Source organism: Ursus americanus, chromosome 5 (assembly GCF_024610735.1).
Source record: "Ursus americanus isolate L20-20 chromosome 5, mUrsAme1.1.p, whole genome shotgun sequence".
NCBI classification, from domain to species: Eukaryota; Metazoa; Chordata; class Mammalia; order Carnivora; family Ursidae; genus Ursus; species Ursus americanus.
The window spans coordinates 41,613,520-41,634,773 of record NC_142131.1 but is presented as its reverse complement, the minus strand read 5'-3'; the positions used below and the strand labels follow the sequence as shown (position 1 = coordinate 41,634,773).

General features: G+C 40.9%; 1 protein-coding gene across 2 annotated transcripts in view; it reads right to left on the bottom strand.

Annotated features, from left to right (window-relative positions):
* The window catches only part of DEPDC1B (DEP domain containing 1B), an 82,181-nt gene extending 62,980 nt beyond the window's left edge, over positions 1–19,201 (bottom strand). For both annotated transcript variants that reach the window (XM_045794308.2, XM_087862136.1), the window contains exons 1-2: positions 19,043–19,201; positions 10,221–10,486 (exon numbers count right to left, since the gene is read on the bottom strand). In XM_045794308.2, the coding sequence (XP_045650264.1) occupies positions 10,221–10,486; positions 19,043–19,090 (314 nt within the window). In that variant the 5' untranslated portion in view covers positions 19,091–19,201. The remainder of the gene's footprint in view (positions 1–10,220; positions 10,487–19,042) is intronic.
* Between the last annotated feature and the right edge of the window lie 2,053 nt (positions 19,202–21,254).

Sequence of the window (21,254 nt, the reverse complement as noted above, 5' to 3'; positions counted from 1 at the left end):
TTTAGGCTCCTTGTGGTAGGGAGCAGCAGACAAGAAGAGGAACAGCTATCATGGCAGGAGTACCTGCTACTGACCCGCAGGAGGGTAAGCTGCTCTTACCCCATGAGGGCAGGAATACCTGTACCACCTCTTGATACTTCTTTGTCCCACTGTTACCGTGAATGAGCATGTACAGAAACATCAGGCTAACCAGGGTGTGGTTATCAAGAGTTCAGACACTCTCAGGAATGAACTTTGGAGTCACATTACTAGACAAACCACCCAAAGCCAGCCAAGGTGATAGTTGAGGGTGACTATCGAGAAGAAAGAGGATGAGGACCAGCTGCAGCCATGAGATGGGCTGCAGCAAGAGGGGATGTATTCTACCCAGTGATTTCCGTCTCCTGGATTTTGCCTCAGGAAGAAAGCCCCATGAGCATGTGTGGAGAAGCAGATGTGTGCAGCACAAGTGGTGGACTATGCCGAGCATGAAGGTGCATAGTTCACATCTTTCAAGAGGCCAGCAGCCTCCAGGACAGCCTGCAGCCTCTAGCCACTGTATCTTTCACACTTCGCCATGATGCTTCCAGCACACTGGTGAGCACATGGTGGGTACTGGACCCAAGCCAGTTCTACCAGAACAGGATTCCTCTAGCAAGCAACCGCTGTCCAAGGACTTCCCATCAGCCTCGTCAACACTTTCTCAGAATTGCACCTTGTGGTCTTTCCCAGAGGTCAGAACTCCATCGGAGTCTGAAGACCCACCCAAACCCTTGCTCCCTTCTCCTTTATCCATTCCAGGTGCACCCCAAACCCTAACACTAATTCCTTTCATATGCAGCCCCATAGTCGCATCTCCTTCTCTTCTCAGAGAGCTTGGACTCACAGACCCAGGCTTGCCTCACCCCAAACCCTGTGTGTTTGTTACAGTACTTCCATTACTGACTTCATATTATACTTAACTACAGCTCACTCGATGTGGGAAAAGAATGAGCCACTCTTAACTCAGAAATAGGTGGAGTGATTATTGCTTAACTCCATCCCAGTAAAAAGGGAACTCCTTGCTTACTAACCTTTGAACTTCTGTCTCAATGAATAGTAGACATTGTGCTGGGTATGTGGGACACAGATAAAAGCAAATTCTTTCCCAGCCTTATCTTCCACCACTCCCTATGCAATGACACCCGGCAAGTTTTTACATCCTCCAAGCTCACTTATGATGACTGCTTTTAGATACAATTCCCTCCACCTTGACTGACCTCTCTCCCGTTTTTGCCTGGCAAACACCCACTGATGCATCAAGCCTGAACCCAAGTGTCACCTCTAGAGCAAAGTATTCTCTGACTTACACAAGCAGAGTTGATTCCTCAGTCCTCTTACAGCACACCCTAATCATGGCATCTGTGACAATGAATTCGGATTTATCCGTCCTCCTAATCAAACTGGAAGTCTTTGGAGCATGGGTCGTGCATCCAAAGTATTTAGCGCTGTGCCAGGCAAAATAGTAGGGGTTCCTTGATGCCTGAGAAGGGAAAAGGAAACAAAAAGAGGAGGACAGCGAGAAGCAGCATACCTGAGAATCTAATTAACAAGGATCTTAACAAACAGCGCTAAGAAGCAGCCAAATGTACTAATCAAGTGAAATGCTGACCGGACACTGGGTACATAAAAATGCTGAGACAGACTTTGCTTTCTGACACTCCCATAAAACACCTATCTGGCCTCTCCCACTCCTAGTTTACAAGCTTATCAAATTCAGAGAGGGGTACATCCCACTTTTCCACAGCTTTCACAAGTCTACTCTCAAAGACTGCATATCAAGGCAAGTCCCCACTCCTCGCAGGACTTGTGGCGTAGAGTTAACTGAGAAAATCTGTTTGATGCCTATGTAATCTTTATCATTTTGTTTGGAAGTGAACAGTATTTAAGAACCACTCCGGTTCAATCCACCTTCTCTGGCCAAAAAAGCTTTCTCTTCTTCTCAGGGGAGCATTCAATGAGCAACGTTCCCTGATTTTTCCGGATTCTCAAATGATGAAGCTCCATTCTCTATTAATGATAATCATAAGGCATCATGAATTCATAGGAAAGAAACTTGGGTAAGGATTAAAGAACAAAACTCTTAAAAGAAAACATAGGCAGCAATCTCTTGGATATTGGCCACAGCAACATATTTATGGATATGCCTCCTGAGGGAATGGAAACAAAAACAAAAAATAAACCATTGAGACTACATCAGACTAAAAAGCTTTTGCACAGAGAAGGAAACCATCAACAGAGCCATCATCAACACTCTCAGTGAGCGGCCTTTTTCATATATATCAAATGATACATCTGATAAGGGGTTAATATCCAAAATATATAAAGAACTTCTACAACTCAACAGCAGAAAAACAAATAATCCAATTAAAAAATGGGCAGAAGACCTGAATAGACATTTTTCCAAAGAAGACATGCTGGTGGCCAAAAGACACAGGGAAAGATGCTCGACATCCCTCAACATCAGGGAAATGCAAATCGAAACCATGAGATACCACTTCATACCGATCAGAACGGCTAGAATCAAAAAAGACAAGAAACAACAAGTGTTGGTAAGAATGTGGAGAAAAGGGAACCCTCATGCAGTGTTGGTGGGAACGTAAGTTGATGCAGGCACTGTGGAAATCAGTATGAAGTTATCTCAAAAAATTAAAAATAGAATTACCACATGACCCAGTAATTCCACTTCAGGATATTCACCTGAAGAAAACAAAAACAGTAATTTGAAAAGATACATGTACCCCTATGTTTCTAGCAGCATTATTTATAATAGCCAAGACACGGAAGCAATGCAAGTGTCCATCAATAGACGAATGGATAAAGAAGATGTGAGGTAGATAAACAGATAGATTGATAGAAAGGAATATTAGCAGCCATTAAAAAAACGCAATCTTGTCCTTTTTAAGAACATCGATGGATCTAGAGGGTATTAATGGTAAGTGAAATAAATCAGACAGAGAAAGACAAATACCATAAGATTTCACGTATATATGGAATCTAAAAACAAATGAACAACAAAAACAAAAATAGACTCATAAATACAAAGAACAAACCAGTGCTTGCCAGAGGGGCGAGGGGAGAGAAATGGGTGAAATATGTAAAAGAGATTAAGAGGTACAAAATTCCAGTTATAAAATAAATAAGTCATGATGATAAAAAGTATAGCATAGGAAATTTAATAATATTGTAATAACTTTGTATGGTGAAAGATGTAACTATACTAATTGTGGTAAGGATCTTGAAATATATATAACTGTCAAATCACTATGTGATTGACCTGAAACTAACATAACAATGTATATCATAATATTATATAATATTACTTCAATTAAAGATAAATTCAAAAAATTAAAGTCTATCCACAGCCAGATATTTAAGAAATTGCACCAAATTTATCCCCATGACTTCCTTACCTAAAACTTCTCCAGCCTGACCAGTCTCCTCTCCTCTCCCAGTACAGCCTACTTAATGCATTTCTGACCGAGAGCCTCTGTCTTGCTATCCTTGTCACCTGAAATATCCTCTCCCTTCCCATCCCTTCTCATTATCCAGGTCCTATCACATTCTCAGGACCCAGGTTGAAATCCTCCAACTCCTACTCCATGAGGTCTCAAAACACTCCAGTCCACACCAAATCCACACAATTCCTGCACTGGCCAGGCAGACAAAAAGTCATAGTACGGTCTGGTATAATGTAGGGGAACAGTGGAAGGTCTGGCAACTGCAGTGGATTTGCCCCATCTAAAGACCTTTGGGTTCACAATTTTTTAAGACACTGAGTTAGACCTATTAACAGACCTTTCCTTCCTCCGAGGAAAGGAACTGGGTAGCTAGAGGGGAGAGGGGAAAGGGAGACTTTTCATTGCATGTACTCTTTTATACTTTGTAAATTTTAAAGTATTATCTTCACAAAATATCCAAAATTGAAATATAAAAATGGCGTGGGAAAAAATTTTAATGACTAAAAACACTATGCCACTCAAACAAAATAGATGTGTCAACCCAAGGACTTTCAGTGTAGCATCTCTAATTTATTATTTGTTCCAGTATATTTGGGTTAATTAATTAAATAACATGTTGGTTCTGCTACTTATCTTTGTCATATACATATACTCTATCTCTCAAGAGAACGCCAAGTTAGGGAAGAAAAGAATCACGTTATATTTCTTTTTTATCTCCTTCACTGCCTTCGATTGACAAACACACGTGATATGTACTCAATATTTGGAACCATAAACGTTTTTTTAGAATTTTTAGAATTTTAAAAGTCCTTAAAGACCTAGGCCACCTTGTCATTTTATAGATGAAAAACTGATGCCTATAAAGACTAAGAAACATATCCAACTATCACAGAAAAACAACCCAGGATGTGATGAAAAGAATAAAAACAAAAGAAAAACAATCCCGCCCCCTCGCCACACACACGTATTTTGAATTTACTATAAAAATAAGGACGCCCACTAGAGGGAGCCAATGGTCCATGAACTTGAAGGTGAGGGTCTTAAAAATGTTCCCTTCAAAAGGATAATGAAAAATTTTTCCCAGGGCTACAGAACGTGACTTAAGAGCCGCATACCTAAACAATGTAAATTCTTATTTTTTTTTGCCCGAGTTACAGAGACTTTCAAATCTCCAGCATTAAAAAAAGTGTTTTTAGCATATAGTAATATTGATCCTTTTTTTTTTTTTGATACACAAGTCTATCAATTTTAACACATATTCATTTGTATAACCACCACAATCAGGAAACAGAACAGTTCCATTATTCCCCAAGCCTCCTCCTCTGACTTTATAGTCACCCCACCCTACTCACCCTGTGCACACCGTGGCATTCCATTGTATAGATGTAAAATGTTTATCCATTCACCCACGGAAAGACATCTGGTTTGTCTTCAGCTACTGGCAATTGTTATCTTTTTAAAAAAGATTTTATTTATCCATTTGAGAGAGAGACAGAGACAGAAAGAGCACAAACGGGTGGGGGGGTTGCGGGCAGAGCGAGAGGCAGAAGCAGACTCCCGGCTGAGCAGGGAGCCTGCAGTCGGTCTTGATCCCAGGACTTGGAGATCATGACCTAAGCTGAAGGCAGACGCTTAAATGACTGAACCCCCCAGGTGCCCCAGCTACGGGCAATTATTAATACAGCAGCTATCGGTACTCATGTACAAGCTTTTTGGGTGAAAATAGGTTTTCATTTTTCCAGGGTAAATGCCGAGGGGGAATACTGAGTCATACGTAAGTACATGCTCAACTCTAAAAGAAAATGACAAGCTGCTTTCCGAAGTGATAGCCAATCCAAGCTTCCTACCTGCAGTAGATGAGATTTCCAATTAATTGCTCTGCATCCTCTCTAGCTCTTGATATTCTCAGTATTTTTATTTTAGCCATTGCAATAGACACATAGTAGTACGTTATCATGGTTTTAATTTGCATTTCCCTAGTGTTAATCTTGTTAAACAACTTTTCAAGTGAGTACTCTGTTCATTTTTTAATTGGGCTGTCTTCTTACTGTTGAGTTTTGTGAGTTCTTTACATATTCTTGAGATCAGTCAATTGTCATATATGTGATTTGCAAATATTCTCTCCCCATCTGTACCTTGTCTTCTCATCTTCTTAGCAGTGTCTTTCAGGGGTGCCTGGGTGGCTCAGTTAAGCATCTGCCCTCAGCTCAGGTCATGATCCCAGAGTCCTGGGATCAAGTACTGCATTGGGCTCCCTGCTCAGCGGGGAGTCTGCTTCTCCCTCTCCCTCTGCCCCTCCCCCTGCTCGATCTCTCACTCTCTTTCTCTCTCTCAAATAAATAAATAAAATCTTTTTTAAAAAATTGTGTCTTTCACATGGCAAAGGCTTTTAATTTTGATGAAGTTCAATTTATCATGTTTTTTCCTTTATGAATCATGCTTTTGGTGTCATGTCTAAGAACTCTTTGCTTAACTCCAGGGCATAAAGATTTTTTGCTGTTTCTCTAAAATTTTTATAGTCTTACTTTTAAATCTATGATTCACTTTGAATCAACTTTTGCATAAAGTATGCAGTTTACATTTGAGGTTCATTTTTTTGCAGAGGATATGCATCCAATTGTTCTAACACCATTTGCTGAAAAGACTACTCTTTTTCCTTTAAGTTGCTTTTACACTTCTGTTAAAAATCAACTGGCCATATTTGTGTGCATTTCTGGACCAGCAATTCTGTGCCTCCAGTCTAAGTGTCTATCCCTTCACCAACACCACGGTCTCGATTATTCTGGCTTTATATGGAAGTCTTAAAACTGGGCAGCATTATTCTTGCTTCTTAAATTAAGAATGTGAAAGTAACATTATTCAATAGACCTGAAAATATCTATGTAACAACTTCTAGTTTCGAATTAAAATCAATATGTTGGAAATAGGACAGAAAAAAAATATTAGGGAAAGGGAACAGAAAGAAAGAGGGAAGTGAAGAGAAAAAAGTAAAAAGAAGAAACATAACAGAAATATACATCAAGAGGTAGAAACACAAAAAGAAAAAGAAGGAAATAGAAAAAGGAAACAGGGAGAGTTGGGAAAATAAAAAGAAAATGGTTCTCTACATATCGGATCTCAACCACTAAACCTAAGCCAGTGAATTCCTATCTGTGAACTGCAAACACCTTCCCAATTACAACTATCCACCAGAGCGAGCTAGCATCAGTAATGAGAGCAGGTCAAGGGCCTAGGGGTCTCACCAGACACCTAAAGATCTCACCTCCTAAAGATCTACGGCAGGCCAAATGCTTTCCTCATTGAATCATCCAAACAAGCAATTATCATTAGTGGCACTTCAATTTTTATGTAACCCATTACAATAGATTTAAATACTATATAACTGCCTGTTCACATACATAAATGGACAGATTCGGTGATCAGCATGGAATTTCCTTAACTAGAACATTCCTGGTATTTGGGTTTAGATGTTTCAAAGAGAAAAGCATCTGGTTCTCTTTGGATGAAATATCACCCTGTCCACCTCGCAGGATTGCCATGAAGATCAAATGAGATCATGGAAGGGAAACTGCTTCATAAACTAAAACTTCTTATACAAATACACATAACTGCCTCTCCCCATCAGAGGTGTAGGACCAGGAAACTTTGTTAGACACAGATGACAGCATCTGGCTCAACTATGTAGACCCTTTGGTGAAATCAAAAATAGTGTTCAGGAGCAGCAAATTTAGAACTTTCCAGACACTGGCACAAGAAACAGGAAAGACGTGATTCAGTAACTGGCTCTGGGTACTTCTCTGCAACATCTCTCACTATTATGGACATTTAGATACGGGGATCTTGCTTTCCTTTCTTTAACGCTAAAATTCACTATTTCCTTCTATTTTCTATACTTATCTCTTTGATTCTTGAGAAAAAAATCATGGTTAACAAATATAAATGTAGTCACAGAAGAAATATGACACATATTTCACAGAAGAAATATGACACATATGAAATAAGATTGGATATAATCCAAAATGAGAGCTTAACTCATAATTTCTCTTACAAAATTCTCCAACATATACTGTGTGTGTCTATGTGTGTGTATTTTCTGTCCTTAAAAAATGCTCTTTGAGCCTTTGGTATTTCATATAGCTTTCTTTAACTCATAGACCCAAGAAACCACCCGCCCCCTGCTATATTTGTAAGTGCTTCGGCTAATTATATTTACCTTACTTCCTTATTTGACAACTTCTTGAATACGGCTGGTCATTTAATGTATCACCCAGTACTTAAAACATCACTGGAATTCTTAAATATATAAACACATGTTGGCCACACCAAATATTTCTTGTTTATTATTGTGCATTTACTCATTCAATCATTAAATTATCTAATAAGTTAAGTCCACCTCGTGTTGTGGAAATGGAGGCGATATAGCATACCATAAGAACAAGGCTTCAGACTCAAACGTCTCCATTCAAATCCTGACTCTTCTTGGTCAGGATTCATTTTTTTGAATCCAGCTGAGGGACTTTGGAGAAGTGAATAATTTTGGCCTTATTAACTTCCTAATCTTTAAAATTAGGAAAATACAACTACATCAACAGATGTTGCATGAAATGACGATAATGTGACATGTTAGCACATCATAGGTCCTTGAATACGTGAGTTCCTTACTTGCCAGCAAGAGCACTCGGCTGGCCATTCTAAGCCTCTTTGCTGCTACTTATAAAGGCCCCCCCCCCATAAAGCTTGATATTTAAAAGCATGTTCTGGAATTTCTCTACCTTACTGGACCTCCATCTATTTTTAAATCTAACCTGCCTCTAGGTCCTAATCTCACTCGTCTGCTTCCTTTATAATGTGGCTGCAGTCCTATTCTACCAGGATAGCAGCTGGAAGGAGAGCAGCCAGCACAGCCCACCCCCACTCTTGCCTGGAGCCCCAGCACACAGGTGTGAGGATCCTGGGCACTGGCCCGGAAGCTGCATGCGTCCAACAGCTGCCTCCGCACTCATTAGCTCATTCTCAACTCAAGGCACATGTTCCTAACAAGTGATTTACATATCTACATAGATTCATCCCAGATTAATGTGAGAAACTGGCAAACATCAGTAGTTAGCTTATAGAGCTTTCACTCAGGAAAATGCAAAGCGATGAGTTTTCAGGTGGTAAATAATGGAAGAAAATACCGCTCCCTTTATGATTCACAGGTATTACAGAAAGTAAAGGGAAAATCACCATTTAATAGACAAATGTAATCTGCCTGTGCACATGGTGTTTTAAAGGGGGACACACGATGAAGTCTTCACGGTTACATGAAGCATGCTCTGACAGTCAGTGCTGGATGGCCAGCTCCTAAAGCATGCTCCGATCTCCCTCTCCCGAGGACTCTGAAAGCCTCCTGGGACGCAATGGGTGTTACCCCATTTAAGGTCACAATAGAACAGATTGGAAGTTACTCATCCAGAGAATTTTTTAGAAGTGTTCTAGCTAAGTTGTGATGGGGTACAAGCAATTACAGTTTCCCAAGAGAAATAATCACTTGCGAATTCCCAATGAAGTATGTGGCATGCAGAACCAGGGCTAGAGTCCCAACTGCCCGAGGCTAACAAACACTCTGGTCTCAGAATAAGCTACAATCACCCCAAAATCCTAATTAAAAGTTGGATGAGTAAGCCAGAAATAACTGCCAAATGAAGAGACAACAAATTGCCCCAATGACAATCTTGATATCTGGAAGCCAGAGAGTGCCAATGAAATTCTATAAAGAAGTTCAATGCTAAACATGCAGCAATGTCTGGTCTTAGCCTTGGTGCTGGAGGTCACCCTCACACTGCTCTGCAACCTTTCCTGGCAGCTATTCCACGAAGGAGCCAAAGAAATGGTTCAGGTAGGTTTAGACAGGTTTTCTCTGCTCAAAGCCATGGGTTTCAGTGGCCCCAAACTGCTTCACTAAATGCGTTGTAAGAGCATTCCTCATTTTTCTTTCAGAGTAAAAGAAAGCAAATGTTAAGGGCCCATATTCTCCATTTTTCTTTTAACCCCCTTCAGATTCTCAGCCCTCTGGTGGGCCTCTTGTCGATAACTCAACACTTCCTCTTCTCAGGACATGTGCAGCTTCATTCCTCTTTCATATCCCCCCAGTCCCTGAAGCTTAGGTAGCCCCCCCCCCTCCAGCAATAAAACAGCCTAGCATGTAGTGAAAAGCAAAGTCTGAGCAGAGAGACACACATATTTTCCTTGGATTATCGGGTGGCAAGTGTCCAATCACAAAATAGCACTAAAACATGGGCAAAAACATTTGGAGAACAGCAGACATACATTGCCAAGTTTCAAACGAGACATCAGGGAATTCTAGCACAATTCTTCATACAGGCCCCAAGATCTGCTTAAAGATCAGACCCGCTCTGCCACTAACCTCCTGAATACACCCCTTCTCTCTGCTAGAAAGGCCCACCCCAGAGCTGCTCTTTCACTCTTTCAGATTCTCCATCTTCCCAGGTGTGCAAAACACATGAACACATGTCCTTTTCTGAAAAGTCACTGCAACCAAACACAGCCGGGGGGGCGCACTACAGACCCAAGAACATCGCAATAGGCTTTATTGTAACAACACACGTGGCTCTTCACTCAACAAATCACAAGTGTGAGCAACACTCCACTGGACAAGAGAGATTATTCCACATGAGGAAGTTTCAAGATATGGACCAAATGCAGTCATCCTCCCCTTCAGCGTCTACTTGTCACCCTTACCTGTACAAGTGACGATTGTCTTCAAAATCTTCCTGACCCCATTTTCCCTTGATGTCTTCAATAACATGATTCTTGAGGAATTTTTTCAGCAGCTGTACAGTTTGTTTGCGGGTCACTTCAGGGCCAAAGTTCTGACTGCACCTCAACAGCTCATGCAGCCAATCCACAGCTTCGGCCGCTGTGAAGCAACGTTCGTAACTTTTGAAACGACAGCGATGTTTCCGTAAGGGCATCCTAGCTCGAAAAAGCTCAACTGTTTCATTCCACTGGGGAAGAAAGGGAGAAAAGCATTTAGTAACCAACTGATTTTTTTTAAGGTTATTACGTCCCAAATGCTTAAGACAACGAATGCAGTTCTTCCATTGAAAAGACTGCCTTGATGACAGAGACTTGAATTGTTTTTTAAGTAGGCTCCATGCCCACCGGGGAGCCCAAGGTGGGACAAGAGTCAGATACTTAACCCACTGAGCCACCCAGGCACCCCGTGGAATCACATAGTTTATACTTTTCTTCTAGCCTTCTTATCAAGATTACATTCAACTTGTTATTCATCTATGTTAACGCATGTGGCAGTAGTTCATTTTTATTGCTATGCAGTATTCCACTGCATGAATAAATCACTATTTATCTACTCTTTTTTTTTTTTTAGAGAGCAAGAGAGAGCATGAGTGGGGGAGGGGCAGAGGGAGAGAAAGAATCCGAATCAGGCTCCACACTCAGCGTGGAGCCCAACTCTGGGGCTCAATCTTACGGCCCTGAGATTATGACCTGAGCCGAAATCAAGAGTCGGTCGCTTAACCAGCTGAGCCACCCAGGTGCCCCACTACTTATCTTTTCTTAAGTTGATGGACACTTAGGTTGTTTTTTTCTGCTAAGAATAGTGCTCCTATGAACTCTATGTTTTTTGGTCAACATATATATACATTCTATTGGCTATATACTTAATGGAAATTGCTGGATTATAAGGTGTGCATATATTTAACTTTTGTAGAGGTTTCCACCTGTTTTCCAAAGTGGTTGTACTGATTTATATTCCCGCCAGCAACATATAAGGTTTCCAATTGCTCCACATTCTCATTAGCACTTAGTGTTGCCTATCTTTTTCATTTTAGTCATTTTGTAGGCATGTAGTGGTACTGCATTGTGGATTTCTTTTCTATTTCGTTTCTAATTAATAAGGTTGAACATCTTTGCATATATTATGGTAAATTTGAAGATCTTTTCATGTGAAATGTCTGTTCAAGTCGTTTTCCATTTTTTTTTCTACTGGAGTGTCTGTATTATCGTTCGTGTTTTGAGTTTTTTGTTTTCTTTTGTTTTAGAAATTCTAGTTAAGTGTTATCCTATAGTGGCTTGCTGCCTTGTTTCTTGTGTGTTTTTAAGATGTTAAAAAACTGTTTAAATCTGGACCAACTTAATTTGGAGGATGGCACATAACAGTGTCAGATGAAGTAGAAAGATTAATATATACCTAAGGCAAAAAGATGTTTGCATTTGGCTATGAGGAAGACATGATTTGGAATCAGAGTGGAATTCAATTGCATCAAGTCAGAAGGTAGTTAAAGAAAGGAGAAAAAGTGAAAGACCAAGTAAGCATTTCCTTGCTGAATCCCTACTGTGTGTTGGGCACTGTGCTCTATGGTCCTTTATGCCCCTGGTATTGTGTGGAAGAGGAGTGGACCATCATTGCAGAGGGGGTTGGGCAGGAGGAGGAATGAAGAGCAACCTGGAAGAAAAGGCCTAATCAGAAGGGAAAACAAGGAGCCAGAAGTGGGAAAAATAAAAAGAATATGCCGAGATCAGATTTTCTGGTTTCAATGGGAAGGGAGGGGAGAAGTAAAGATTCAATTTGTGCAGTGATACACCTGAAAGGGTGGGAGAAGGGAGAATGGTTATGAGAGTAAGACCGTGAGTTTCCAGGACTTTTAGGAGGGCTGGCAGGAAGCCTAGGGTCCGAAAAAGCTGTTGGTGTAATTTTGTGGGAAGGATACCATATGTGAACATTTCATTTAATATAGAGAAGGCTGATGAAGGAGTGGATGTCTAGGTTTGTTTTTTTTTTAAAATAGGGAAATATTTTGCAGAATTTTTAAACATGTTTTGACATCAGGCACTATGTCTGGTACATCTCTCTTTTCTTCTCTCCCTATAATGCTTTTCATGTAATAAACAGTACATATTTGCTGAATGAAGTAAAATCATTTTAACATAGGGCTCCAAGAACTGAATTACACATATTAGGCTCAGTTTTACCCATAGTTTTGATAATTTGTTTCTCATTAATGTAAGAATCCATTAAGTTCACATGAAGGGACAACTTGGTGGTAATATCTCCAGTAAATACTTATTGAATAAATAAAGTACATTTTTAAAAGTTATTTTCTTCTTTTGAGTGGGAAGGTTGTAAATAAAAGATTTTCAAGGCTTGGGGCATGTGGGTGGCTCAGCTGGTTGAGCGTCCGACTCTTCATCTCAGCTCAGGTCTTTATCTCAGGGTCGTGAGTTCAAGCCCTGCTTAGGGCTCCACACTGGGCATGAAGCCTACTTAAAAAAAAAGAACAAAAAAACTATATGATTCCATTTATATAAAGTCAAAAAGCAGGTAAAACTAATCCATGGTATTAGAAATCATAATGCTGGTTAACCTGTACGGAGGTGAAGACAGAGAAAAGCAAGAGGTAGTAGGGAGTATTAGAATGTTACATCTCTTGATCTGGGTATGGGTGACACAGGGTGCTCACATGAAAACTCACTGAATTGTACTCATTTCATTATACCACCTATACCTATAAACACAAACATAGTTTTAAACAGTCTCCACATATTTTTAATCATTGTTGTTTTAATTCTCTGCTGACACCTAGACTTCATGTTAGTCCTGATCAAGCATGTTGGGAGTGGGGAGGGAAGAAGAGTTAATAAAACAGATTTTCATTTATTTTATGTTGATTGAACTATCATAATCCTTATCAATTAAACTTAATGCATAGCACTTTATGCATTACTTAATAAATGTAATGAAGACATGGGTCCCTGGGATCCAATATTTCAAACTAGAAGTAAATATGCCTATTAATTGACTCAAGTTGATGAGTAGTTCCTCTACTTATTGTAATTAGGTAAGTAATAATACACATTGTAACAAATTGAATGCAGAAGCATATATAAGAGATTGCCCAGTCTCTCTCCAATCCCACATACCTATCAAACATATACACACACATATATAGAATTTTCCCTCTTTAATGTATGTTATTTATTAGTATTGTTGTTTGCTTCCTTTTTTAAGAAATGCGATCAATCCTATTTGACACATTCCTCAACTTGTTTTTGCACTGACGCAGCATAGATGTCTTTCTGTGTCAATACCTGTAGATCTAACCCATTCTTATGAATGAATGAGTACCATGATTTATTCAACCATTTTCTAACTGATGGGCATGTATCTGTTTCCACTTTGTTTTTTAAAAAAAATTACTTTAAAAACCATGGGGCACCTGGATGACTCAGTTGCTTAAGCATCTGACTCTCGATTTCACCTCAGGTCATGACCTCAGGGTCCTGAGATTGAGCCCCACCTCAGGTGGGGTCGGCTCCATGCTCTGCATGGAGTTGGCTTGACCTTGTCCATCTCCCTCCCCCCACTTGCATGTCTCTCTCTCTCTTTCAAATAAATAAATAACTTAAAGGATCAATGCTTTTACTTATTTGTGATAGAATGGATTCCTAAAGATTATCAGCATATTTAAGTCAGATGTAACAATTTACAGTCCCACCAGCAATATAAGAGCATGCGGCCTTATCTGTGGCCATCGCTAGATGTTACCATTCTCGTTTCTGCCAATCTGTGTTCAAGAAATTATATCTCTAGGGGCGCCTGGGTGGCACAGCGGTTAAGCGTCTGCCTTCGGCTCAGGGCGTGATCCCGGCGATCTGGGATCGAGCCCCACGTCAGGCTCTTCCTCTATGAGCCTGCTTCTTCCTCTCCCACTCCCCCTGCTTGTGTTCCCTCTCTCGCTGGCTGTCTCTAACTCTGTCAAATAAATAAATAAAATCTTTAAAAAAAAAAAAAAGAAAAAGAAAGAAATTATATCTCTATATTTTGTTTGCATGTTCCTATCTTCATCTTTAGTAATTTTCATTTATTTATCTGAGACTTGAACCTTTTCTACTGGGTTGTCTCCCTCTTTTTCTTAATCGATTTTTAAAAGTGTTTAAATTAGCATTTAAGTCAAAGTGCATGGAAATCAGGAAAGTTAGTCTATTTTGCTCAGTTCAGCATCTCCACAACCGAGGATGGTGCCTGTCATATGGTACATGTGTTTAATAAAGGTGATCTGAATGAATGAACATGGAATGTTAATCCTTTTAAAAAATATATTAGAAATGTTTTCTCCTGGCTTATCAATTTATGTGGTCTCTCAGCTCTATGAAGGTTTTGTTGTTGATTGTGACATTAATGAAACAAATATATCTTTATTTTCTTTATCTCGTCAGGATTTCCCCCTGTAGGAGAAGGAAATTAGAGATTTCCCCATCCAGAGGTATAAATATATTTATCAAAATTTTCTTTTAATATTTTAGAGGGATTTTTTAAAAAAATATTTGAATCTTCAACTAGAATTTTTTATGGTGGGAGGAGGACATCTCCACTTTATTTTCTTCCAAATGGAGAGCCAATTATGTCACCCTTTTTTCAAAGAACTGAAATATTAAGTTACCTTACATACTATCTTTCTTGATTCTGTTCTGAACTCTCTTTTTTATCCCACTGAGCTATTTGTGTCTTCCTATGCAATACTACATCATTGTGATTACAGTCAATTAATAATAAGTTTAAATCTCTTGTAGGTCAATGTCATGTATAGTCTCCTTTAAAAAAATTTTTTTTCATACTTTTACTCTTCTGAATGGACTTTTCATTCAGTGCATTACACACAGAAAAAAAAACTACTATGACTGGATTTTTACTGATTCTGTTGATAGATGGTTTTCATTTTACACTAGAAATTTTCTAATAAGACATCTTTATCAAAGCTCATATCTCTTTAAAAAGTAACTTACAAAATGAATTTTTAATTTATTTATGGTGATTTTTAATGGCATTTATCATTATGGATTATATTTACTCAATCCATGAAACACTTTAGAATTCTAAAAACTAGTGAGAACCGTGGTCTCTGTTCCCACTTACTTCCAAAAATAATTACGTTGTTATTCACCTACTCTGTCAAGAAAGAAGAATCACATTATCTGTAAAATAATTCAAAATTCTCAGTCACACTTCGAAGGAAAATATCCTACATCAACAAAGAACAAGACAGAGCCTGAGAATGTGATTTTTTCCCCACGACATATTATTTAAAGAGAGAATCTTTATAGCAAAGGGAACAAAAGAGATATGTTCGTGATTAAAAAAACTGTGTTTTATTTATTTATCCCTTAAACTAGGGATCTGAAATAAGGAATCATACAATTATTTTTACTTCACATCGTGAGCAAACTACAAAATACGGCACTGAGTGTTGAAATGTGCTTCCTACTCTCTTCTCCAGGATATTTATTCCATTTCCTTCCTCTTAGTACCAAAAATATTGTGATAATGGTGCTATAATGCTATAGCACCTGGCCTGGGAGCGCAGAGACAACCAAACTCTACATCTAGTTGAATTTGCCACAGACTAGCAGGGCAAACCTGATCAAGTCAGTTCACCCCTTTAGGCCTCAAGAGAAGGAGGAAACTGGACTGGACAATTGTTCATGCCCATTCTAGTTCTCAGAGTCAGTGACAGCTGTAAGTGTTTTAAAGTTTACCACTTGCATCAGATGGTAGAGGTAACTCAGAATTAAGTTCAAAGAATCAGTAGATTAAAGCAGCTTTTATAAAAGCAATTTTCTTTCTCCTCATTATTTCTATTAAAATGATGAACTACAGTTGACCCTTGGCAACAGGGGTTTGAACTGCAAGGGTCCACTTTATATACAGATTTTTATCAATAAATACAGTACAGTACTGTCAATGTATTTTCTCTTCCTTATGATTTTCTTTTTTTTTAAAGATTTTATTTATTTGAGATAGAGAGAGAAAGGAAGAGAGAGAGAGCACGAGCAGAGGGGAGGGGCAGAGGGAGAAGCGGACTTCTCACTGAGCTGGAAGTTCGCCGCAGGACTCAATCCCAGGACCCTGGGATCACGACCTGAACGGAAGGCAGAGACTTAACCGACTGAGCCACGCTCGCACCCTTCCTTATGGTTTTCTTAATAATGTTTTCTTTTCTCTAGCTTACTTCATTATAAGAATATAGTATACAATACATACAATATACAAAATATGTGTTAATTGACAGTTTATGTTATCGGTAAGGCTTCCAGTGAACAGTAAGCCGTTAGTAGTTAAGTTTTGGGGGAGTTATACATGGACTTTCAACTGCACATAGGTGGGCACTTCTAACCCCCACAGTTCAAGGGTCAACTGTATTTGTATATGGGTTACAAAAGCGAAAGCTATTTCAACGAAGATGAATAAGTTGCTAAATAACTTCCATATTGCTCACGTAATGACGTAGAGTCTGTCATTCGATTTTTGGCATAAAAATTTACCCAGTCCATAAAATGTTATTTTCAGGTAAGACTTGGTGCTTTAGAAAATGGAGCTGTACATGGTCCGAAAAAGTAAAGGGAGTCATAACAGGAGAAAGTAAAGGTCTGCTCTTTATATGCCAACAGATTTTCCCAAGCTTTTCCTGAAGACTGTGTTGAGAGTGATCTTGGGAGAAGGGGGAAATGGTAAGTGGGGAGAGGGAGATGGAAAAGTGCGCTGGGGAAGGTAAGGAGAGAGAGGACTAGTCACAAACTTTGTGATTTACCTGGTAAAAGTTGTAAGGCACAACTGAATTATGTTCCGGGAAACATAATAAATAAATAAATAATAAATAAATAAAGTTCAAAATAACTGAACTTCCAGCTCAGTGAGGAGTCCGCTTCTCCCTCTGCCCCTCCCCTCTGCTCGTGCTCTCTCTCTCTTCCTTTCTCTCTCTCTCTCTCATTTTATAATGAGATTAAAGCATCTACAGTGATGATGGAGATCACTGATAAAGCAGGAAGTCTCACTTAAAAAAAAAATGCTATTGTTTTCTGTGCTTCCAAAATCTTAACTTAAGATCAAAGATCTCAAATAGAAAAAATTTGACAACTGAACTGACTACCTGGGAAGTTCTGGTAAAATTGAGGTGCTTTAATATTCAGATAATTATATTTCCTGCTTAACTTGATCAGTCTTGGCTAAACTTGACTTGAATATCACTTCTTGGGGGCTCATGGCGCTTCTGGAGAACAAAGAACACGTTTCTTTATAAACTCCTCTGATGATATCTTCATGTGACTCAGAATGAAGCAGTGCCTTATTACATAGGTACTATGCATCCATGAAAAGTAGCGACTCATACAATTCAGTGAATGGGACTTAAAACTGTTCCCATTATGATGTAACTTTTTTTTAGTCTGAAGCAGGAAGGATGAGAACTAGTTACCCCAAGATCCTGAGCTTCTGTTTCCCTTGCATAAGTGCTGTGAATAAATCTGGGGGAGAGAGATGTGTTTTTTCCCTGCACAAAGGAGAGTAAAAGTTTTGAAAGTCCCTGATGAAGCACAATCTCTGTCTCATCCCTAAAGATGGGCCTACCAATAGCCCTGATCTCAGATGGTTCCAAACAGTAGAAGCAATTGTGAAGTGGAAGTAAATATGAAAACATTTTTTAATAACCCTATTTGTTCCCTGTCACCTTTTAGAGGCTGGCCCAAAGGAAAATCTAAATTTATATTTGCTCAGTTTTTTTAAATGAATGAATCATTACGAGTGCCTGTAGTAGACCGTTTGCAAAGATGAGCGCAGTACTCCTCCCACCCTGTTCCTATCTTTTCCTGGAAATCCGTTAGGTTCCACAGAACAATGAAACCAATTCCCAAATTATATGTGGCCACAAGTGGTAAAAGACCAAGGAGCGAGGTCCCTTCCTCCCAATTACCAGCAGGCTTCCAAAGAAAGCCTCTGAACACCTGCATTGACATTACCAAATTGTCACCAATTATTCCATTATAGTGATCCTCTAAAACGCAAATCACTAAAATTACTTACTCCAGGTCATAAAGAAATCAACTACGCCTCAGAACCCTAAATACCAAAGTTCTTCTCCCAGGAGAAAAAGCAGCACCCTGGACCCTCTGGGTCTGTAAAGGCTCTTTCAGAACATCCGTTTGGGCCAACCGCTGATTTAGGTCGGTGCTGACAGAACCAAAAACGTTGGGAGCCAGAAAAGCGGCCAAGACCCACCTCCGTTCCGGGCACCGTTAGAAAGAACCTCAAGTGTCACCACAAGTGACACTCAAAACGGAGACACTCCCTGCCTGGACTGCGGCGAAGGGTGAGTGTTACAAGAGGTGGGGGGCCCTGAGGTCAGGAACGGGGTCCTTCCTCTCGGGGCTGCAGGCGTTCGATTCCAGAGGACAAAGGGGGTGGAGGTGGGGTCGGGGTCACCCTGGTCTTTCGGGCGCTTTAAAGCGGAAGGCGTCACTTACTGCCGAGAACCAGGCCAATGTCTCCGGAACGAAGCTGCACCCACCCCCGACGTACTGAGCTCCAGACCCGGCAAGCCTTTCTTTGAGCGTCGTCCACAAAACGGCCGCCGGGGCCAAAACGGGTACCGCCTTCACAGTCGCGCCCCGCCAACCTTGCAGAGGCAAGGACTGACCAGTACGCGTCCGGCGACCAGGCCCGGAGATAGCGGGGCCCGCGGCTTCGCCCAGGTCCCCGCACGCCCACTCACCAGCTTGGTGGCCCGGTACGGGCCGGGCCCCACGATGCGGTGCTCCATGGCCGGTACGCAGCGGCGGCGGCGGCGGCGGCCGCCCCAGCGCGGATCCCCGCGAGCTGGCGGCGCCGCAGTTTGAATCGCGAGCCTGTGCGCTGCGGACGCTGATTGGGTGGTGCGGCGACACGTGACGGGAACTGAGGGGCGGAGACACGGGGGCCGGGTCAGGTAGGCGGCGGGTGGCTGGGCTGGCGGCTCCACCAAGACTCCTGCGGCCGCGGGAACTGGAGGCGCAGACCCGTGGGGGACAGAGTCGGCTGTCCAGCTTTGTCCCGCGCGCGTATACCAGCGTGTGCGCAGACCGTAAGGGGCGCCTCCGCTTCGGCCCAGGGCGAACCTGGCCCGCCGGACCTCCCCAAGGCCCGCCCACTCTTTCTCTGCTAGAGGGTCAATAAAAGTGTGTAATGGGGTGATCGGAAACCGTGGACTGGGCGAACAAATCCCTGTCCGCCTTTCATAGGTAGAGTGAACGTGCTAATAGGATTGGGACGAGTGGGTAGTGAAATGAAGCGAGTGCACCGCCTCCACAAGTGGAGGGACACTAAAACACTGGGGGGGGGGGGGCTTGGCCCCACGGAGTGTCGACAGCACGTAGGAACAATAAAGAGCTGGAAAAGAGCCCCGATTCAGCTTCCTGTTTTTTTCCCTTTTGGTAATCTATTCCTTGAATTTGAATTCTGTGCTTTATATCAGCCTGAAAATTTGTCTTTTGCCATTGGGCTATGAATTCTGTTTTGCTGCTCAGAATTTTCCCGCTAGGAACTGCTGGTCCGATTTACTGTTTGTTAAAAGGGACAAATGAGGTCACGGATCTCTATCTGCAACTCCAGTCCAAAGTTCAAATATGGAAAAAAAAAAAAAAAAAGTTCGTGTCTGATCACCTCTGGGTAAGAAACGCCTGGGTGGCTCAGTCAGTTAAGCATCTGCCTTTGGCTTGGCGTCCTGAGATCACGGTCCTGGGGTCTGTTTCTCCTTGTCCCTCTGCCCTCTCTCCCCCACCCCCACAACTCGTCTTGCTAATGCTCTCTCTCTCGCTCTCTCTCTCTGTCAAATAAATAAAATCTTTTTTAAAAAAATCTGGGTAGAAGATCAGACTCCCACCTTCATAACACCCCTCCTATTCAGATGCATTTTAGAAAGCCTCCCAAAATTCTGAGATGACGCATGTATTACTTTTTCATTCAGAAAAGGCAATAAAGACAATATAAAGAGAATTTTTACCTTCAAGGAGTGAACCTTTATCATAAAAGACTGCAATGCGCACAAGAGAAAGAAGAAAAGTAACTTCGGAACCTTGTCCATTGGTCACCACCAGCGACCATTGTGGAACTGGGATCTGATACAAAATGTGATGCCCTGCTTCCTGATTGTCTTCCCAAGAGTCCATCATGAGCTATAGACAAGATAATCCCTTTCACTGGAAAAACATATCTGCAAATGATCTACATATCAGAGGACACAGTCTCTGTGAATGTAGTTTAAATCGGGCTGCTGATAATCTACCAGTCTTTCAGCATCATATAAAAACAATTGGGAAATTTCTGTGCATACTCTTCTCTGCCATATTTAAGTGTGCGGCCATCAAGATCCTGTAGTAGCTTTGACTCAGCCCCTGAACATCTTTATAAGGTACATGGAGTACTGGCAATTTCATCATCACCAGCTGACTTGTCACTGACATTAGGAAATTCCAAGCTGTGGAGCAAAAAGCAACAGAGGCATCAAGTGTATTATGGGATAAGAAATTGTGTTTCTCAATCACTGAATAGGGAGTGGCTGGGAGCAAGGCCTTTGCTGCGAAGAGAGTTCCTGCCTGCCGAATTCAGTCCTTCTACCGCCTAAATGGTCTCCCAACTGGTTGGATGGGTTGTTTTGAAAGAACTCCTCTGCTGAAACCCAAGTCACTCACTACTCACATGAGACTTTAGCCATTTGGATTGAACTGCAACTATGTTCAGTTATGCTCTTTGGCATTTAAGCCACAAAGACAGTCCCATTTGCTGAGGTTCTTAAAAGTTGTAAAATCTGTGACCTGATTTCCAAAGCCATTGTTCTGTCCTGTCACCACTTATTGGGAAATGTTCCCCCAGAAATTGCATTAATACTCTTCACTAATAGGGGCATTTGGGGATATGGATGATGAAGAAAGGCTAAAAACATATGGAGA